General features: G+C 35.1%; 1 protein-coding gene and 1 pseudogene across 1 annotated transcript; both read right to left on the bottom strand.

Annotated features, from left to right (window-relative positions):
- Positions 1-931: 931 nt before the first annotated feature.
- LOC145642797 (uncharacterized) lies at positions 932-6,052 on the bottom strand (annotated as a pseudogene).
- Positions 6,053-12,198: 6,146 nt separating this feature from the next.
- LOC145642796 (putative nucleoredoxin 1) lies at positions 12,199-13,599 on the bottom strand. The gene has a single exon (XM_081693966.1). The coding sequence runs from the start codon at positions 13,597-13,599 to the stop codon at positions 12,199-12,201; it is 1,401 nt and encodes a 466-aa protein (XP_081550092.1).
- Positions 13,600-22,401: the final 8,802 nt, after the last annotated feature.

Genomic DNA, 22,401 nt, shown 5'->3' with positions numbered 1-22,401 from the left:
ACGTGCAAGCTAAGATGATTCGCGAAAGAGCAACATTGAAAGTGGGGATGTAGATTTAGCATCTCCTTGATCACTACTTTTAGGTAGTTCATGTTCTTTAAATCCTCCTCGCTTACTCGATCATGTTTTGCTCTCGATACTTCCTCTTATTCGTCTTGTGCTGCCATAACTCGAGGATGACTTAATAGCTCGGCCATTGCCCATTCTAGCAGCATGCTCGTGAGCGCCACATGAGGGCGTTTGCGACTTAGGTGGGGGAGCTTATCACGTGCGGACAGTTTCCCAGGCGCTATGGCACAGCGTGTCCCATATGAGGCAACTCCCATGTCTGGTTGGTCCGATACTCATGCATATGTGTTGGTGCAGGTTAATTTTATTGCGTGTCTTATTCCTTGTTTTCAAGCTTGTTGCGCATATGGGGTAGGCTGGCCTGGATCTAAGCCTCGGAGATTCAGGCGCCGCACGGGCGATCTGCGCTGACGCGTGACAACCCGCTTATATGAATTGAACAAATGTAAAACTATGAAGCAGCTGTAAACTAAAAAGAAATAAAACAAACGTGTGCATTTCAGCTACGTACCTTCAGCAGCTTTAATTATCTGCTTCTTGTTCTGATGCTTGTTCATTAGCAACTCCTTCAACTTCAACAACACCATTTTATATCCCTGCAAAAATACAACAATGTTGATAATTAAATAAAAAAATATTAAAATTGCAGGGTTACAAGAGATAGTTCCCGTAAAATAAGTCCACTCCTTCAGTGTCGGAACTTGGAAAATGTGAAAACTCAGAAGAGTATCCCTGCCAATTAACAAGCAAAACTTATACAACAAATGGAATAATCATTTTTTAGCGGTTTCTTCTTTTGTTTACAGCACTATGAATGGAAACGATGTCTTCCAGAGTTCCATTATCTCCCTTTCTAGCTACTTCATTTCTTTCTTCCCTTTATGCAAGCCCAATCTTCCATTTCAGAGACTGAAATGTCTTCCAAATACTGTGAATATCGGTCTACAACATATAAAACCACCACCAATAACAGTAACTCAGAATATATACCTTTTCAGTTTCTTACCACTGTCTAGTTGTAGTTAATAACAGCGTCACAGGCATATAAAAGTACTAAAAATTAGTGTGTTTTGTATTCTCAATTTCTCTCCATAATATCTTAACTTTCCTGCAAGTCTTTTTAGACTTGATCCACACTGGGTCAACATTATTGTTTTTGTGCAATATAGTTTGGTCACATCAAAAGTGCAAATATATGGAAACTAAATTTATGTTCTTCAGAGTAAGTTTGTGTTCAGAAATCAGGATATAATAAATTTGATGGAAGTCAACTACCTGGCCATGTAATACACCAGAGAGGCCAACTGTTGCTCCTACTTTAGCACATGAAACAATTTCATCCACCAAAGACAAAAGCAGATTTAATAAAATGTTCGCAATGACTGTCGTATTTGACAAGGGAAGGCTTGCCCCCTATACACCCTTGTGGTGGGACCCTTCCCCGGACCCTCACCTAGCGGGGACGCCAATGTGCACCGGGATGCCCCTTAATGACTGTCGTATTTATCTGTCTCTATGACATTTTGATCTGCAGCAAGCTCCATAGCATGCATATTTTCCTGCACTTTTTCTTCCAGACAAGAAGTATTGTCTTTTGAGGGTACTAAATACAGCATCAATTTCTGAGGTTCTATATTGTTCAGTTCAGCAGTCTGATGTGTGGCTGTTATTGCTTGAGGATCAATATCAACCCCAACTGACAAAGTTGCACCCAACTGCATTTGACAAAATTTATGTTTATAAAACAAGAGCCATTATGATTTAACAAGATCACTAGATCAGTATAGTCAATTAGAAAAGGTAGGGCATACATTTCAATCATTTTGAGAAGGTATAAGGGCAGAACATCAAGGTTTCCCAACACTCTCTTCCGAAAAATATATAGTCAAGCTTGTCAATGAAATAAACTTATGAGTACAATTAGCATATGCTAAGAGTCAAATGGAAGGAATCAATCGTTAGTTCCGCTTTCCATTCACTATTAAGTGTTTATACCTAGCCTTGTACTCAATATTCTTTCTTAATTGTGCAGATCCCTTTTTAGAAAAATTACCTAAAAATTGGCTATCCAAAAAAAAAAAAAAAAAAAAAAAAAATTACCTAAAAATTAAGAGCAAACTTTTGGAAATAAGGAGCTACAAAAAGTGGTTCAACTTCAAAAAACAGTTAGCAGTTCTTGTCAGCCAAAGGATTTAGATCCAAACAATCTGTTCTCACGAGAGTTCTAAGAAAAATTAAAAGGTTTTCCTCCACATGCCATGTTGTACCATTAACCCCTCTTATGAGAAACAATAATCAATACGAGTGAACTGGATACACAGTGGAAAGAAACTTTAGTCCATCTTCACTAAAATGAAAAGGCCATATCTTACAGAATGGAGAGTCTAAAACTACACGGAAGATTCCAAATAATATGTTTTAAAAATTAAAAAAAGATATAAAGATTCCAAACAATATGGATTTCCTTTTATGTAGAGTGTACCTTCAAAGCTGCAATTGAGAGATTTCCAGACCCTGTGCCGTACTCCAGGAAATGTTCACCTCCTGTTACAGTTTGATGTAGCAACAGCAAACACATCTTGGTTGTAGCATGCTCTCCAAATCCAAAAGCTAAACCAGGATTTAAAATAATATTTGTCGCCTGTGCATCCTCCAGCAAGGCAGAAGATAATGACATAAAAGAAATGATAAAAACTGAAAAAAAATACAACAATAAGTCAAACAAACTATATCATATTCTTTGAAAGAATCAGAAAACTAAGACACTGATGGTCATACAGGAGCAGTTTTCCACTCTGGCACAATCCAGAGGCCCTTACTTCCACTGGATCAAATGATTCCTGAAGAAAGTGTTAAAGATATACATTAGTAACTAAGACATTATAGGTTTTTATAAGAAGAATGGGGAAAAGGCTACATTAGTCAAATCCAGAGTGCAAATATACAGGCAAGTGAAAAAGTTTGGTGCAGTATGGTATATGCATTGACACCTTACAATCAGAAACACACTTGTTACAAAATAAAAGCATAATGATAGGAACAACATGACTCAAATGCAAAATATAAAAGCAGTAATAGCAAGTAGCGGATATTCAACCTGAGTTTGCTTTATCCAATCATAGGGATCATACTTAGAGTTCAAAAGCTGGAATTTCTATGCCTATGGAATCAGCAGCGCATGATATGCATGAAGTCACATTTCCATGCCCAATAAATATTGAACACGTGTTGACCTGCATATAGAATAGATATCTACCAGGTCTATAATTTTGATATTTGACATTAGTGAGTGACAGCAAAGTGTATCACTCAATTAAAATTGGAATAACAGACAATGAACCAAGTCTATCTTCTAGGGGACAGTAATAGCACTGAATAGCTAACAAATGCATTGCACATCGTTCTAAAGATGGCTACGCACATGTTCATAGACTATCTCATATATGGAAACCTTCCATTGTCTGAATTCACCAACCACAAAGGTTTACGACAGCAAAACGATTCAAGAATGACAAAAGGCATGGGAAAATCATAGTATCATACATTCATACCCATCAGATAAACTGGGAGTTAGGCCCTGTTTCTTTCAACTTTTAAGTCATTCCATTCCGTTCAGTTCAGAACTATTCTGTTCAGTTCAGATCAGTTCAGAACCATTTAGTTCAGTTATGATCCATTCAGTTGAAAGAAACGGGGCCTTAATCTATAGTACCAACCCCTGGTTTTGACAACATTGAAAACATACTGGCATACTGCATCAGCATAATGCTAAATACTTCGGTTCTATCCTTCCAAATTGGTCATCATCACAATGAGACAATATTCCCCTTTTGAAAATTTTCTCTATTGGCAATAGGTATGGTTTATATTATGTTACTGTGCTGACTAAGCTTTTCTTGAGCATTGAATCAGCTACATATGAGCTACATACTTAAGTGGACAGTGCACAAGAACAGGAATTCAAAAGCATCCTCACTCACGACATTCTTTATCTTATCCAATAACTTGTATAGAACATTTGTTTATTTTGTTCCCAACTTTACCTTTTTTTTTTTTTTTTTTTTTTTGAAAGGTCCCATCTTTACCTTAATATTAAGAAAGTTCTCTCTCTTTTTGCCATAAATCTTCACAAGGATCATAATCTTCTACATAAAGAAATTCAGTAAAATACATTAATGTCTCTATTATAATGAAGTCTAATAAGTTATAATCAATATTAATAATAATATAATGACACCATTATAACTTTCCAAGAATAAACGTTAATAACATCATTATAAAGTAGTCTTCTATGGAGTATAGTTCTATAAAATCCAGTGATTGACATAGAGTGAACAATTTAAGAAACAAAAGTAAAAGTGGGAAAGCATTCTGCCGTTTTCCATATTCTGCCATGTCTTTCTCTTGTTGAAACTTTCCTCACCAACAACTCAGTTGTCCCTCTTTCTCCTATATATCCTTATCAAATCAAATCAATATGAGAGCAAGAACTATTCACCAAAGAAGCCCAAATCACCTAATGAATCAATTATTGACCAGTAAGTCTAAACAGTTTATACTAAGTAATTTCCTCCTATTCAAGAAAACAATAAGATAAGACTACCTTCAATTATATATCATATACTTCTATAAAACGCAACAAATCAAACTTTTCCATGTCTTTATACTATTCAATCAAAAAATTGGATATTTCGAATATCCGAAAATCCAAAAAATCTGATCCGAAAATTTTCGGATATCCGATCTGAAATATTCAAAAACTAAAAGATCGGATTGGCCAGATTGGATTCTTTTTAACATCCCTACAAATTTGTATGAGGTAAAAACATTATTTTCCAATGAAGAAGCTACACCACTCAACCTACCACCTCCCTTATAAACTATATGGCTGCTACTTTCTCTTGATATGCTAATAAAAAGCTAATTTGCAATCTCTCAAACAAAATTACATCGCAAACATATAATTATAAATACTAAAAACCTTCAAGGTCTACCGCCACAAGCAAATGATCACATGCAACACTATAAGGGAAACAATCAACGTGTCACAACGAACAGAAAGATAATCAAAGAATTAAACATTATGTGAATCACACGCTCCAAAACTATGTTGACCTTGTCCCATAGGTTCATCAATTTCATAAAGCCTGAATCTGAACAACCTGTAATTTATACACTAAAAATGGAGAAAGGGAATAGGACAAGAAATGGTTAATTAAGGAAAATTTCAGCTGAAAGCATAATAAAATTATATGTTTGTTGAATAATTGGAGAGATACTAGGATTCTTATTACCTGATCATAGGAATGAAGACCAAATGCTGCACTCAATGACTTCAAGAATGTGCAGAACATTAGATCTAACTGCTTCAGATAGCAGCTCCTTGTTAAAAAATTCTAACAAATTCCTTTCTATTCCAAGCACAACATGTATATTGCATCCTTGCTTTCAAAATTGGAATATATTATAAGTATCAACTTCTACACTACACAGGCAAGTGTCCCCACAAAAAGACAAATAACCACAATTTAAGAGAGAGACCAATAAAAGTAACAAAAGAGTTCTAGATAAGAGGATTCTATTCTGATTAAAAAGCAGCATTAAGAAGCTAACAAACTATCATCTTATAGATAGGAGTTTTACTAAAGCCACAGAGAGCATTTTCTCTATTGGCTAATGGCTATGACACAGCAATAAGATGTCACATAGCAACTAAACTAGACTTGTGAGCACATCCAATATGATTGTGTCAGGAGATGTTGTCACATTACCTTAACCCCTTCATATCAAGGGATAGGTACTCTTGTATTACTATATCTGAAATGCAGCTATGTATATTTGTATAATGATCTAAATGCTGCATTACTATTTCCCAATTGTTCTCATGAAACAGAATATCTAATGTAGCAAATACAATTCTGGCATGAAACTCAAGAAAGATACAGATTTTCATCCCCTGCTCCAATTGTTTGCAGTCACACATTCGCTACTGCATACACACTACTCCTCAAGCATGACCTTACCCATATTCCACTATCTTCATTGTTGCTGACACCACTATACAGTATACATAACTGTCATTATCAATGAGGAAGTAACCTGACGTGTATTTTGTACTTTCAGAGCGAAGAAATTAGAAACACCTATTTCTGTGTTGCTACATGACTGGTTGTGTTCCTGCAGCCTAGACTATTGCAGATTGTAAGGATACAGTATGCCATCTTTTTTAATGCACCAACGAACCAACTACGTCAGCTCTGGGTGAAACAAGAAATTAATGTCTTGATATATGCTTGTTTGGCCATTCTTTATGTATGGTTAGAGGTCTTTCGTGCTTTGCTTTGAGAATATCCAGCAAAGGTTTTCTTGCAATATCTTTTAATCAAGTATTGCGTAGCTGCAAGCCTGCAACACACTCTGCTAACTTACAGACTTAAAGAGGACATCAAGTTCTATTCGCAGATTTTGAACGTTGTAGTAAAACAAACCTATCATTATAATGCACGATTCTGACCTACGATTGAGTTGCATCCACATATTTTACAAGTACACAATGCTACTAATTTGGACACAATATAGCAGATATTGACAATCTTGTACCTTACTAGATGTCCTCAACGCCATTACATCATAATAGTTCGTTTCTTTAAGTTGTATATGTTTGGAATCTTGACACTGTTCACAATTTAAGAGAATCTTCTATAATTCGTCTAATATATAAGTAGATATACAGTCATATGAGGTATTGTTTAATACGTCTTGATGAGTACTATAAGAATATATAATTTTTACTAAACTGAAACTAAAGATATTTCGAGTTAAACATGTGCATTGGCATATGTGAAAAGTCAAAGCGGGTAGAACTTAGAGCAACGGAGGGAGTATTAAATTTTCTTTTTCCTTTTTTTTTCTTTTTTTTTTTGGAGGGGATATCATAATATTACCTCTTCTATTATTTCCAAATTCCAACATCTTCGGGCTGGAAAAAAACATATAAAAAAAAATCTCATAGGAAGTCATTCTAGCCAGCATGGATTCAAAAGAGGTACACTAGAAAGGAATAAACATTTCAAATTAAATATTTTAAAAAAAAAAAAAAAAAAAAAAAAAGCTTGAAATGGTGAGAATGTAAGAGATAAAACCACTAACCAAACCAAAAAAGCATTAAATCTTTGCAAGTTATATTAAACCATGAGGCTGTAATCTCAATTATAGTTTATGTTTAAGACTAAGAGAATTATAAGGTGTTCAAGAATTACTCCGTAGATTTTAAGACAAGGGTTTGCACATAGTCCCAAGAAAAAGATAGAAGTAGGGAAATAGAAAAGGCATTCATTGAAAGTTGAAGACAACTAAAAACTTCCATTAAGCTGAGAAAATATAAAGGAGAAAGGAAAGAGTTAAAGATTACATAAGAATATGAAAAGACAGAAGCTGAAAACATGCAGCACAAAATATTTTATATAGAAATCAAAGCATTGTAATTCTATGAAAATAAGCCTCCAGATAGCCTATCAGCACTGCTGTTTGTTACATACTTGATAACCTCACTTACCTGATGATCATTAATATGCATTTCAAGACAACTCCACAGAAGGTTACAAGATGTGAAAAGGACTTGCTTGCTCACAGCGTTCCTTTCATCTGTGAATTATTTTGATGACATGACAGGTACCTTCATCTGACTAAGGTCTCTTATGCAAGTCACGAAATATCCTGCAATGTGAAATTATGAATAGTCCATCAATAATATACTTCCTCTGGTTATTTTAGTTGTGAAACCTCAACAAAATGTGAGGGCCATTTGATAAATGTGACATAACTAAAAAAAACGGAGGAAGTATTATAATTAACATCAAGCTGAGAAAGACAACTTTAGCAACCATATAAGAGAACAAGTGATTTTAATTCAACCAATATATGAGGCTTACACAAGCCCCAAATAGTGACTATCAATTGCGGACAGATTATTAAGATCCCAAACAACTACAAAATAAATTTCTACCTTAAAATCCATCCATTTGACATCTATCATAGTAGTACCATTTAGCAAATGCGCTGATCAAAATTAAAAATCACATCAATTTACAACCATTTTTTACTTGACAAAGCATTAGCAGCGAAAACACTATGATTTAATTGAAGATTTAAAGGAAACCAATTTTGTAAGATCCCTTTTCTATCTATTTAATTTAGAAAGGAAGCTAATGGGTGTAAGACATGACTAATCTAACATTACAAGTAATTATATATGATGATTTCATGGGATAAAGCAACAAGACAAGGAAGCAACATAATCGATCATGCCATGTTATAACAGTGTTGGTAATAGACTAGCTGTGCCGAAATTTTGCGTTTTGTCCGAACAAGTTCAAAATTCTACCTTTTATTCAAGCTAAGTTGTAACACCCCAATAATTCTCTCTTTAAACTTGTGAGGACCCTGAACAACATTCAAGAGAATTACTGGCGTGCTACCGCCACGTGTTCAAACGTTAAGGCTTTATCAGAAAATAGCAACGGAAAAACTAAATCAGTTATAAATAAGTTTCAAAACCAACGAATGAAACCAAATTAAGTCATACAACTTGGAACCATTAAGGCCCTTATTCAAAACCCAATAAAAGTAGTAAGTGATTAATTCCAGTGTTCGAATAAATTCAAACCCAAAAGAATTAGTGTCAAATAAAATCGAATTAAAATAAATTCAAACTTGCAAAAGAAATAAAATGCAAACAACCAACTCTCTACTCAAGATCCCACAACCCTGATGAATGCTGCATGTGTAAGAACCTGTGGTAATTATGCTCCCCAATATTACAAGTGTAAAAATTGGATCGTCACAGGGTCATTGAAAGGCGAAGGCCATGACCAAAGAAAGACACACACAAAAGCACGCAGTCAGCAAAGCTGAGTACATACAAGCTGCGAAAACAAATTAAGAAATCCATAACATGCTACTAATAATCAATCATCATGCATCATTAAATTATAGACTCAACACACGACTCAACTATTTATATTACTAAGACTCCATTAATTAATAATAGGTAAATCATTATTTTTATTCATTGGATTACGCAATAGACAAGGTTGTCCAACCCATGCTCCATTTGGAACATCAATAAAAGAAAAACCCCATGCCTCCTTTCGGAAACATCAATAAACATCCAACGACCACGGACGCGACTCCGTGACCGTAGTTAGTATGAGATCTCACCTAACTCCTAGTTTTGAAAAATATTTGAAATAAGAGACTCGTAGATCAGACGGCCTCGAGAAAAGTACACGGCTAATACCCCATGTACCCCAACCCCTGATTGTCATTACTCCAGAAGTGCACCAATCCAGAGTTTTATTGCTCATCCATCTTGCACTTTACGTGATTTACGGGTTTAGACTTGGTGATGACTCATATGCATAACAATACAATCAATCCAATATCAATTCAATCAAGTAAAACAACTTTTCAATTTCAATTCTTGATTTATTAGTGGCAAGCAACATTTATTATTTATTCCTTTACTACCTCGGTGTATAAACACCTTGAGTGCATAAGGCACCCCAAAACCTTAACCTCGTCTTAGAAGACTTAAATTCTTCCTTTACTCATCCTGCTTGCATAATCATGAATGAGTAATAAATTAATCATTACACCAATAATATACCTTTCCCTCTAAGCGCACCTTGCATAATTAGAGCACAAATAATACTTGCAATATAAAATAGTGCACGTTATACGAAATTCACAATGTATAACCAAACAATTTAACTCAGTCATCCCTATACTAATACTAAGTTCTCGATCCGTCGTCCTTAAACATGCACCTAAAAGAAAGGTTTCGTAACTTGTACGTACCTTAAGCAAACGAATTGGTATGCCACTTTACTAACTAGAAATCACCTTCAATAAACTCCTCTCCTAAGCCAAATAATAACATCTCAATCAATACCCAATCAATCAAATTTACAGCAATACTAACTTACTTTAAAACCTTCAAAATCCAAATCAAACAACACTTTAAAACCTTCCCTTTAGTTAAAATTAAAGGCTTATATATAGTTCTTTAAATTTTCTTCATAAAAACCTTAAAATACACTCTTATACATGAAATTACAGCAAGTTCAAAGTCTAATAAAAATCTGAAAATTATATAAAAACCCCTAAAAATCTCCCTTTTTAATGGGTGATTAAACCCTCTTTATAAAACATTAAAAGTAGTACTTAGAAACTATTTCCAACACTTAAAACTTCAATAAAAACATATATTTATGTTTAATTAACTTTAAACATAATTAATTTTATTAATCAAACTCAAGGATAATATTTTAAGTAAAAAAAAAACTTCGTTAAAATCAAAAACTGCCCGAAAATCATATTTAGAGGCTGAATTTGGCCACGAGAGGGTGGTTCTCACTACCAAAGGTAGTGAGTCTTTCTTAAAACATTGTTTTCACATGGAAAACACTATTTTTTCATCAAAATCGGATGAGTTCAGAATCTGATCGGGATTAAAACGGGATTAATATTAACGAACGAAAATCTAAAAACTAAAACACGAATTTACATGTTCAAAATAATCTGGAATTAAGTTAAACTAATAATTAGTTATAATCACCAAAATTTCAAAACATCATTACTATAAAAGTCCTAAATCAATTGTTCATAAAAACCCTAAAATCATGATTTTCAATAATTAAAAACCCTAGGTTATAAAATTTACAAAATCTGAAAATTATGATACTTATAAAATCTGAAATTATAAAGTTTAGTCATCAAAATACAACTTGATACTAATTAAATTACTTTCAAACAATAAAATCAAAATCCATAAATCAATAATTATAATTATACAAATTAATAAAACAAAGGAGAGAGAAAATAAGACTAACCTTTTGGTGTGGGAAATTTTTGGGGATTAATGGGGTATTTATAGGAGAGAATGTTGTAGGGTAAGTAAGAAGATTGGGCCTCATAAAATTATTGGGCCAATTAGGTAAATGAAATGGACTAGGCTTTGTTTGTATGATCATGAATTGTAGAACATAGGTTCATAAAATAGTTTGTGCTAAAATAATTTTTGACCAATATTAATAATTTGAAACTTTTGTAATTAAATTCCGGAAAAGTACAAATAAATATTATAAATAAAATAAAATTTCATTTATAAAATATTTAAAAATACGGGGGATTACATAAGTGGAGTGTAAAATTTTCCAAATCAGTCATACGTAGTCAAACAGAGCATTGTTTTTAAGTTGTAGTACAGTTAGTATAGTTTATAAGCTCATCCAATGTTTTGTATAAATTCACATCAGCAAGTCAAGGGAAGTTTACGTCATTGAATGTTATTGAGTGTTAAAATATATATATATATATATATATATATATATATATATATATATATATATATATATATATATATATATATATATATATATATATATATATATATATATGGTGAGGATCCCATGAGAACTCTCATTACATGAGAACCATAAGAACTCCTCAAATTTAGAACATATGCAATACTTTTTAGAACATACAGGTACACATTTTAGAGCATAGAAACCTAAACAAATATACATGTTCTAAAATTTCAAGGTGATGTTTTAAATTATCGTGTTTAGAACATCATAACCTTCATAATTCAGAACACAAAAAAATCAGAACATAACCTTAAAAATAAAGAACATAACCTTGATGTTTTAGAACATGACCTTGATATTTAAGAACATCCATATATGTGCAAGTTTTCATGTTCTAAAAAATATAACGCATGTTCTAAATTTGAGGAGTACTCATGGTTCTTATATAAAAAGAGTTCTCATATGAACCTAAAATATATATGCTTTTCCCTGCATTACTCGTAAAGTGACAAAATTTGTATTAAAGTAATCAATAAGATTACAAAGCACCACAAAGATAAAAGAAAAAAGAATAAGAAAGATAATAAAACACTGCCCACTATATAATACCTTATTATACTGGAAGAGAAGAAAAAATTAAAGGTAAACACTGAAGGAACTTAAAAAGTGAGAAATTTAATAGTATATAGATATTAAGTGGAAAGAAAGATAGTTTAAGGGAAGAGATAGTGACATTCATGACAAAATGCATGCATTTTTATTATGTGAAAAGGAGAGACTCTCTACTATCGCAGGTTAATAGTGATGGATTGGATTTCAGAGGGCCATCATCAAACAAATCATCCATGTTTAAATCATAATGAAGCCCAATATGGTGAACCATCTCGTTGTGCAAGCCATCGTACGATGGGAAACCCTCTGGTCCAAATGAGTCTAGAAGATCTTTAGCATATAATGTGATGATATGGCCATCTTTATCAAATGCTGCAAGAATACCACCCACATTTGGATGGGCCTTGAAAATCACTTCTTTCACAAAAATAGTGTGTTGGGGGTCAAAGGGGCACACCAACCATGGCATAGGCATTTGTATTGGCATTATTGGTGTACTAGTAGCTTCTTTGCCATCAAAGTGAACAAATACCACTTCACAATCAGCAGCCTTTGCTGTCTTCTTAGTCCGATCATACCAGTCAAGCAATGTATGATAAGTGTTTGACGGCGTTTCCAGTTGGTCAATGTAAAGAAGAACATTCTTTCCCCCGAGTTCTGCTATAGGCACTTGATCAATATCATTAGTCATATTCATGCGAAGAACATAATCCCGTGACCCATAAACCAGCAAAGACTCTAAGGTGACTGCCCTTATCGCCTCCAGTTCTCTCTGGACAAGGAAGTGCCTGGTGAAGGGATATCCATTGATACCCAACCGATTAATCACATATTTCCCCAAGTAATCCGCGACGTTCATTTTGGGGTCCAAAATGACCACTTGATCTTCATCATTGGAATAGCAAAGATCCACACCAACTTCCCAGAGCTTGCGGCTTACAAAGTCATTGAACGGTGAAACCCACCAACTAGGATTAGGAGGTATCTCGAGCTCACGTAAGACATGATTGACAGCCTCCTGGAACAATAGTGGGTCCACACTGTTTCTGTAAGGTAAATAGACCATGACGATATGAAAGTCCTGGTTTCGAGCCATACATTCTTGAGAAACCAAGTCGAGCGTCCGAATCAAGGTGCCATCAAAGCACAAGTACAACCCCACAAGCTTATCTTTGAGTTCATAAACTGAGACCTTATTCTCATGATCTATAACCACTGTTGCAGAATTATTATTATTATTCTTTATCTTGAAAACAAATTCAGAGTCTAAAATTGAATGGAGGTGGGTGTGAATTTTCCACCAAAGGAATTCATCATAAGGAAGATAAAGGGGGGGATAAGATAATCCATTATCACTCATAGATTCGTGCAAAACAACTGTTTGATGGTGGTCTACAAGGAGAGCCTTTGGGGAATGCATAAGGCCAAGGGACTTGCTTACTCTCTCACGACGTAGCGTGTCAGAGAAAGGGACTGCAAGCCAGGAGGAAGGAAAACCCGAAAAGAAGTGGTTAAAAGTGTCCTCATCATCGGCAAAATTAGGCCTCATTTTAGCCACCACGACCACCTCCAGATTGGGTAGCTTAGAAAAGGCAGTGATTATCCCCCGAATACTGTTGCAAGTAGGTTCTAACCAAAACACAGGCACAAAAAAGCAACAAACCAAGATGTCCTTTCCCCTAAGACTCTCAACTTCAACTTTACATCAAAGGTCGTACCTTTGTTAAAGTAGGGGCGTTTATTTTCATAAATTACAAGGTCAGATGAAAATAAATTGCGTATTTCACTAATGTTGTTCATACACCACAAAAACCCATCCTCATCATGTTCATGTCGTCTTTGTCTCCAATAAGAGGAATCTTTTGGCGCAGGCCACCGACGCTCATGACAAGGATATAATATTTGGTGTTTTGGGCGGTGATCTTGAAATCGCTTTACAAATTCTACCGTCCTACAAACCCAACTCGCTGGAACACAAGGATAACATAATTCTTTTCCAATTTTATTAAACAACTTAGACATCCTTCCTTCCTTCCTTCAATTCCCTAAAAACTAATATTACACAAACAATATTATCAATCAAAAATTATGGCTTCAAATTCTACTTAATATCTGTAACCCTATAAAAGCTAATTAATTAATTAATCAACAATACAAAAATCAACGTGTACCTTCAGATTCAACCGATCTATACTTTGATTTGTTGAAAAAGCAGCAATTGTCTAATGTCTATTGTGTTTTCTCCGTTTGGGAGAAGGTGATAGATTTTGTGGGGATGATAGATAGATAGCTTCTGGGGGAGAAAATTCTTGAGAAACATTTGATGTATATCAGGAGGTAGGGTGTTCAAAATGACCCGACCCGATGACCCGCTGACCCGGCTTAATTTAACCGGGTATTTTTTTATTTTTTAAAAATTGACGGGTACCCGACCCGGATTATTTGGCGGGTATTCGGGTCGGATCATGGGCCGACTTGTGTAAATGGCGGGTAGCCGCTGACCCATATGTGTGTTTTTTTATTAAAAAATTATGAAAAAAAAACCCTTAGTCAGTACTTTTATTGAGTTAGGCTGTTAGGGTTTACTTTTTTCAACTTCTATTCTCTCTCTTCTAATGCACACCCGTCATCCCCCTTGTTTGCTCTCTCCTTTGTTCTTTAGTTCTTCAATTAGGAATTCAAGATAGTCCCTCCATCTCTCTTCCTAGTTCCTCCATATATCTCACAGACTATTTTTCGTATCTTTCTACAATTCTACCTTTACTCTTCTATCATTGAATTCATCTCCATTTCGGTGCGGTGCTTGCTTGCTTTCATTATTTATGCTTAGATCTACAAGAAGGATACAACTTTTCCATATAAATGGAGTAGATTTGTTAGGTTGTGGATGAAATATGTTACACAAAACATTGTGGGTTTGAGTGTTTTACAATTATGGTGAATTTTTATATTGTGTGGGTTATATATATTCATTAATTTGATACTATGATTATTATGTTGAAGTATAATCGTTTTTGTTGGGTTTTTGAATATGATAAAGATGTAATGTTTTTTTTTTAATATAATATAAAAACCTTATAAATCGGGTACCCTGTGACCTGACCCGGGAAATCCGGGTACCTGCTTTTCTCGGGTCAGGTCATGGGCCGCCTCACTAACTACCCGCAATCCTGGGTACCGGCATCTTCGGGTACCCGAAAACCCGGGTACCCGGATTTGAACAGCCCTATCAGGAGGTATAACTGTTTCTTCATACAAATCGTAAGGGTATACTTGTAACTAGGGGTGTACATAAATTAACCGGACCGGATTGGACCGGACCCGGACCGGAACCTTCAGGTCTGCTCCCGGTCCTTAAAAAAGATCTATTCCGATTTTCGGTCCGGTCCGGGTTTAACCCGGAATTTCCCGCTCCAGACCGAAAACCCGGTTTTTTTTTGTAAAATCAAGAAACAAATCAAACAGTTCATTTTCACTCTCTCTCCTAAAAACCCTAAGTTCACTTCTCTTTCACCAGCGATTCTCCCTCACCGGCGATTCTCCCTCACTGGAATCATATCTCTCTCTACGACTCCTCATTCATGGTTAGTGCTTTTTTCTCAATTACATTTACTTGTTGATGTTTGCATGTTGATTTTTTGAATTGTTGCTGATTATTTACATGTTTTGAGTGCATTTGTATGGATTTATGGTTGCTTTGAATTTGTGGGTTTATGATTTTTCAATTACTTTGATTATGGGTTTTTGTTTTTTTAATGCCCATCACCTGTTCGATGATATGCACCCCCTCAGTACTGCTTCTTTCTCTCTCTTTCCTCTTTCAATTTTTTCTGTTTCTTCAAAATTTTCAGGTTTATGTTGTATAATAATTGATGGGTTTTGCTGATTTTTGTGTATTTGTTGAAAATTTTATACTTGTATGCATTTTCTTGGAATAATAATGTATGATGAGTTGTTAAAATTTTGGCTCAATTATTTAGGTGCCTTTGGATTCATTATTGTTATACTAGTATGAAATAAAGAAGAAAAATAAGGACCTTTCAATGACCCTTCAATTGAATGAGTTGGGGCAGGAACAACCATAGCTTGGATTATTCTGCTATTTTTAGCACAAAGTTGGGATTTGTCTGCTAGACTGAATGGCTAATGTCTAATGTTAGTTCTTAACATGAATGGCTAATGTCTAACAAAACTATCTTGGTTTGATTTGTCTGCTAGATTGCTACTGCTTGACCTTTATGCTTGTTCAACTTCTGTCTTGTTCTCAATTTGCATAGTATGGAAGGATATTAATTGTTTCATCTCTTTTAAATGTAGGCGGAGAGCTCCCAATCCAAACGAACACCCACTTATTCTCAAGACACGGCACAATCACTTAGTGAAGTGGATGTAGAAGAATTGTATGCTAGTTTGCCTCCTGGTAAAAAGTTAAAAGTGGGGCGGGAGTATCTACAAAATAGAAAGAGCAAGAGGACAAAAGCTTATTGGGGAGACTTCATTGAGTATGTTGAAGGCGGGAGACTACGAGCCGAATGTAAGTACTGTGACAAAACCTATGTTGCTGATGGAAACCTTAATGGCTCAAAAAATATTAAAAAAACATGCAGAATCATGTCAGAGTAATCCTACCAATGTAAATAAGGGCAAAGATAAACAAACTGAATTGCTTTTTTATAAAGAAAATGATAGTGGCAAATCAAAGTGTGGGAATGTTAACTTAAAAGAGATTAGGGAAGCATTGATTTATATGATAATTGTTGATGAGTTACCTTTTAAACATGTAGAGAAGCCGGGTTTTAAGCACTTAATGCAAGTTGCATGTCCACAATTTACTATTCCCTCTCGTGTGACCATTGCTCGTGATTGTGTAAAGCTCTACTATAGTGAGAAAGAAAGATTGAGAGAAATGTTTAAAGCTTGTCAAAGAATTTCTGTGACCACTGATACTTGGACCTCAATACAACGAATCAATTATATGTGTCTTACGGCTCATTTTATTGATAGTGAGTGGAAATTGCATAAAAAGATAATCAATTTTTGTCTAATATCTAGTCATAAAGGAGAGGCTATTGGAAAAGCCGTCGAGGCATGTTTAGAGCATTGGGGTATTGAGGATAAGCTTTTTACTGTCACTGTTGATAATGCCTCTTCAAATGATCGATGTTGCTTGTATGCACTTAAGTAGAATGGTTAGAAGAACCGGATGTATTAATGATGGAAAAAATCTTCATGTTAGATGCATGGCTCATATCATTAATCTAATTGTGTGGGATGGAATCAAACAACACGGTGTGTGCATTGATAGAGTTAGAAATGCCGTGAAACATGTGAAGAATTCTCCTGCTAGAATATCTAGGTTCAAGGATCTTGTGCAAAAAGCAAATATAGATTCCAAAGCTTCCTTGTCTTCTGATGTCCCCACTCGTTGGAATTCTACATTCACAATGTTGGACACAACTTTGAAATTTCAGCGTGTTTTTAGTAGGTTATCTCTTCCCGATGGAGAGGATTTGAATGATAATGAAAGACCTCCCGAAGAAGAAGATTGGAAAAAAGTACAGAGATTGACTTTGTTTTTGAAGGGGTTCTATGTTTTGACTAAACGTATCTCTGGCTCTCATTATGTGACAAGTAATAAAGGTTTGAGTGAGATTGCTTCCATGTATAATATGTTGAATAAGTGGGAGAAAAGTGGGGATTTGAACTTTCAAGCTATGGCTATTGCAATGAAACAAAAGTTTGATAAGTATTGGGGGGAATGTGAATAAAATGAACAAGCTTATTTATGTTGCTTCTATTCTTGACCCTCATTGCAAGTTCATAATCGTCGAATTGTCACTAATTGATATGCATGGAAAAGAAAAGGGTTTGAAGCTTGCCAATGAGGTAAAGGATTTCACTTACACTTTATTTGATGAATATAGAAACATGTACACTTCTTCTATTTCTCAAAGTATCCAACAAGGAGATTCAATGCCAATAGATGTTGATGTTGATTTTGATGTTGATGATGATAGTGCCTTTGGTATAGAAGGGGGTGATGATTACATGAAAAACCTTAAAGAAGTGGCAAAAAAATTAGAGGGGACAAGTGGATATGTGATGAACGAGTTGGATAGGTTCTTACATGAACGTATAGGGTCGGAGGAAGAAGAACTAGATGCATTAACTTGGTGGGGTATTAATGGTCATCGATATCTAGTTCTCAAGTGCATTGCACGTGATATTTTAGCTGTCCCCCTGTCTATAGTGGATTTTGAATCTGCTTTTAGTACGGGAGGTCGTACTCTAGATCCATTTCGGAGCTCTCTAACGCCTAAGGTAAAATTCTATTTTGTTATCTGTTTTATTATTATTATGAGCATCTGTTTTTATTCTTTTTGATTTTTTTATTCTCTTTAGCAATTATTTATGTCTGCAATGCCCCTTCACTACACTCTCCCACACCCTGCCCTGCCACAATTGCACCCATATCCCCACTATCACAGTCCCAGCATCAATCCACTGACTGTATGGATATAAAATTCTAGAGTTAGGTGCCCTCCCCTTCACTGTCCTACTGCTTTGTTATACAGAACTGTTTTCCAAATGTTAGGTGCCCTGCTGATTGTCTCTTGAATAATATGACAGGTTAGCAGAATTTTGCTATCCTAAGCTGGCAATGTATATGAATTGTGTTCTTGGTTTGATAGATATTTTGTGAATCTTCCATCTCTTTTATTGTAGATTTGATCACAAAGTGGTTCAACTACCATTTATTGTAGATTTGATCACAAAGTGGTTCAACTACCATTTGAAATGTTATCTTGAATTTCAATATTCTTGTAAACATAAAATTCTGGTCAGGTGGTCTTCTGGAGTGCAACTACAAAGCTGTTATGTTACCAAGGTAACACATGTCATGAAACTAGGGTTAAGTAGTGATAGGTCATTTACTGCATTAAGTAGAGCAATGCGAGCATTTGTTAGAAACCTTTTTCTGATTTACTAATTTTTCTGATTTATCAATTTGGTTTAATTTTTCATTTCACATCTTGCCATGGATCATGGGGTTTAATATTATTTGTGTCTACATATTATATCTTGATTTTGACGTTTAGATTGTCAAGGTGCTTATTTCAGTCTGGATTCCCTTGCAAATAGTCTTGTACACAGTTGCAAGTTCGGCCTGTGACCAATTGACAATAACTGCGTGTTTTGTTATGTACTAAATCCTATATTGTATACTGCTATTTGAGTTTGCTGATTTGTATGTTTTCAATAGATATGATCATTTGTATATTTGTTTCCATGATTTTTCCTGGCTTGATATTTCACTTACCGTAATGTTGTCTTTGTATTAAGATGGTTCAAGCTCTTATTTGTTCACAAGATTGGTTAAGAGCAAAAGGATTGCCAATTATTGATGTGGAGGAAACTTTGAAAGAGTTAGAGGAAATCGAGAAAGGTAGTTATGTTATTAAGCACTTTTACTTATTTTTTTTTTATTATTACTTATTAATTATCAATACAATCTATTATAATCTATTTTCGTTTTGATTTAGATGTGCAATGTGGCGATGTAGACAATGAAGTCGTATTTGTAGACTCGTTGGTGTGATTCGTTTGAAGCGTGTGATTGAAGGGAGATAAGGGATCAAGATCAAGCATACAATCTAATATAATCTAGTTTGGACATTAAGTACTTTATTTGAGGAGAGGACTTTATGTAACTTGTTAAAAATGTTTTATATAACTAAGTTTTGGACTTAAAAAAAAGGTCAATAGTTTGTCCAAAAGAAGGTCCATAAACAGGTCATGAAACAGGTCCATAATCAAGTTCAAAACAGGTCCAAATTCATGTTCAAAACAGGTCTAAAAAAAGACCTTTATAAAGGATAAAAGAAAACCGGTCCAAACAGGTCCAGACCTGGACCGGACCCGGACCGGCAGGAACAGGTCTAATATCGGTCCACGCATGCCGGTCCAAATCGGTCCGGGTAAGGTCCGGTCCAGATCTGGACCGGTGTTCACCCCTACTTGTGACTTTCAGCAAATGGCCTGTTGACGCCCGTTAACGACAGTGAACAAACGAAATTCTTATGTCGTTACTCGTTTTCGCAAAACCCTAACTCAGTGAGTATACGAATTTTAGGGTTATTCAAACAATTGATTTCGCGATTATGTCGAATTTCTTCATTTTAATTGCATTTTTACGCATTTACACATGAATTCGGTATAATGATGGGCATTATAAATTTGGACTTAAATGATAGAATTTTAATGTGTTGCCATAGTTGTAATGTACCCGAGTAGGTGGTGGGTATAGTTGAGACTTGAATTTGCTTGTTACTTGTATTGATTATGAAACGAATTAACAGGTACTGTTGAAATGAAATATGTACATCCAACAATGTTCAAGGTATGTGTATTATACTGAAATTTCACAAATTCATTTAGTTGAAGTTGGGTGCAGTAATGTTGTTGATGCTGAAAACCATTGTCTGTGTAGGATGATAAGTTAAGTGTTGGTGGTAATGTTAAAGCTAAAGGGGAAGTTCTGAAGGAGTTTTTTAAGGGTCTGTCAAAGGTAAATGATAAGTTTATTAAGTATTGATTCACCAAGTTGATTTAATACTGAATCACCTACTTGATTTAGTATTTTATTGTTAACGTTGATGTTGTTCGTATTACAGCCATCGAATATGAATTGTCGCGTTGAGAGCTTTGCTAGGATTTCCAAACCTTTGACTCTTGTAGGAGACGTTGGGTAATTGAAATGGGCTTTGGGGGGCTGTTGAATTTGACTGGTGACATGCATCTTCCGAGGCAGCTGGGGTACTATTTAATGACCCGGATTGATCCTTAGGTTGTCTAGAAATCAAGTCCACTGGGTTCTTGGCATTCCTAATGGCCCTAAGGTAGTTCCATCATATAGGATATTAACTACGGTTCAGCGGGAAAAGGTACAAAAAATATTGGTGAAGTATGGTAAATCCCAGAAGAATAAGTCGAAAAAAGGGGATTGTAGGGTGTATGATTCAGTTGAAATTCCAGTTTACCCAGAGTTGATGGAGAGGCTTGAGTGTTATTGGGAGGAGAATGAGGTGGAAGAATTCAAGACTCTGTTCTTGTTGCTTGCTTTAGAAATGTTGTTGTGTCCAACTTTGTCACTACGATTGGCTGCTGATCTTGTTCCTGCGCTGACATGTGCTATGAACGCTCCAAAATATGACTGGTGCACTTTGGTGTTGTCAAAGCTTCTTGGTAGTGTCAGGTATTTTGCTCGTCGATTCTATCCCTATGGACATGCTAGTGGCTATGGAGGGTGCATTTTATTTGGCATGGTAAAATTACTCACCTAGCAGTTTTCATTTTTTGTGGCTACTTCTGGTTGCTTATATATAACAAAGTCGATGTTTGAACAGATTTTTTATTTGGACCGGGTTAATAGAGAGGCTTTAGATTGGGATGTTTTCCCTAGGTTGAAAGTGTGGACCTGTAGGCGTCGTTCAAAGCGCGCCTACGTTAAGCATGTGGTGAATATGCTTGGCACTCATAGGAAGTGGGAATTGACATATACGATTAGGGACAAGGAAAGTAGGGAGCCGCCAACAAGTTTTTAAGGAACTTGTAAACCGTTCACGGATCATTATAAGGCAACCACGAAAAGGGACAACGATAGGCAACAACGATTGACCCGTGAAGGTTACACCCCATTCATAATCCATGAGATTACTAACTCCATATGGTTCGGAACCACGAAAGGAGGATCGAGGATGAAGGTACGAAGTGAGTCATGGAGTCACATTCGCCCGTATTGGCCTCTACTCGATTCTTATTGTGAAAAGTATTCCTGCGATCTCAAAGGCATACAAACAAATATTCAATTTGCTCCAAACTATTATTATGCTAAATTGGTTGAATATTAATGCAACACATTATTCTAAAATATTGGTGATCACTTGATTAAACAACAAGATTAAAGGAACCTAAACCGGTTGTTCAAATTATCTTATTAGGCGTTATTTTCAATTACATATTCCCTTTAAACATGCAATATGGTGATCATAATAACAATAAAATAAACATTAATATTGGAAGCAATCTAACAATAATAGCGTTAGTCAAATCAAATAATAATCCTCATCATGATATTAGCAATAAGAAATAATAATGAGAGTATTTAAGTGATTAATTACTCACTTTCCGCGATTCCTTGAAATTGCTACATCGTGAATAAATTGTTAGTAACTTCAATAAAAATAAATCAAATGGAAATTAAATTAAATAAAAAGTATAGTTGATTTGGTCCAAACCCTCAGTTAATTGTACCTTTCATGCCTTGGTTTAAGTATAGAACTTCGGGTAT

The sequence above is a fragment of the Chenopodium album genome, chromosome 8 (assembly GCF_948465745.1).
Source record: "Chenopodium album chromosome 8, dcCheAlbu1.1, whole genome shotgun sequence".
Classification (NCBI taxonomy): Eukaryota; Viridiplantae; Streptophyta; class Magnoliopsida; order Caryophyllales; family Amaranthaceae; genus Chenopodium; species Chenopodium album.
This window is presented reverse-complemented; position numbering and strand designations above follow the sequence as displayed.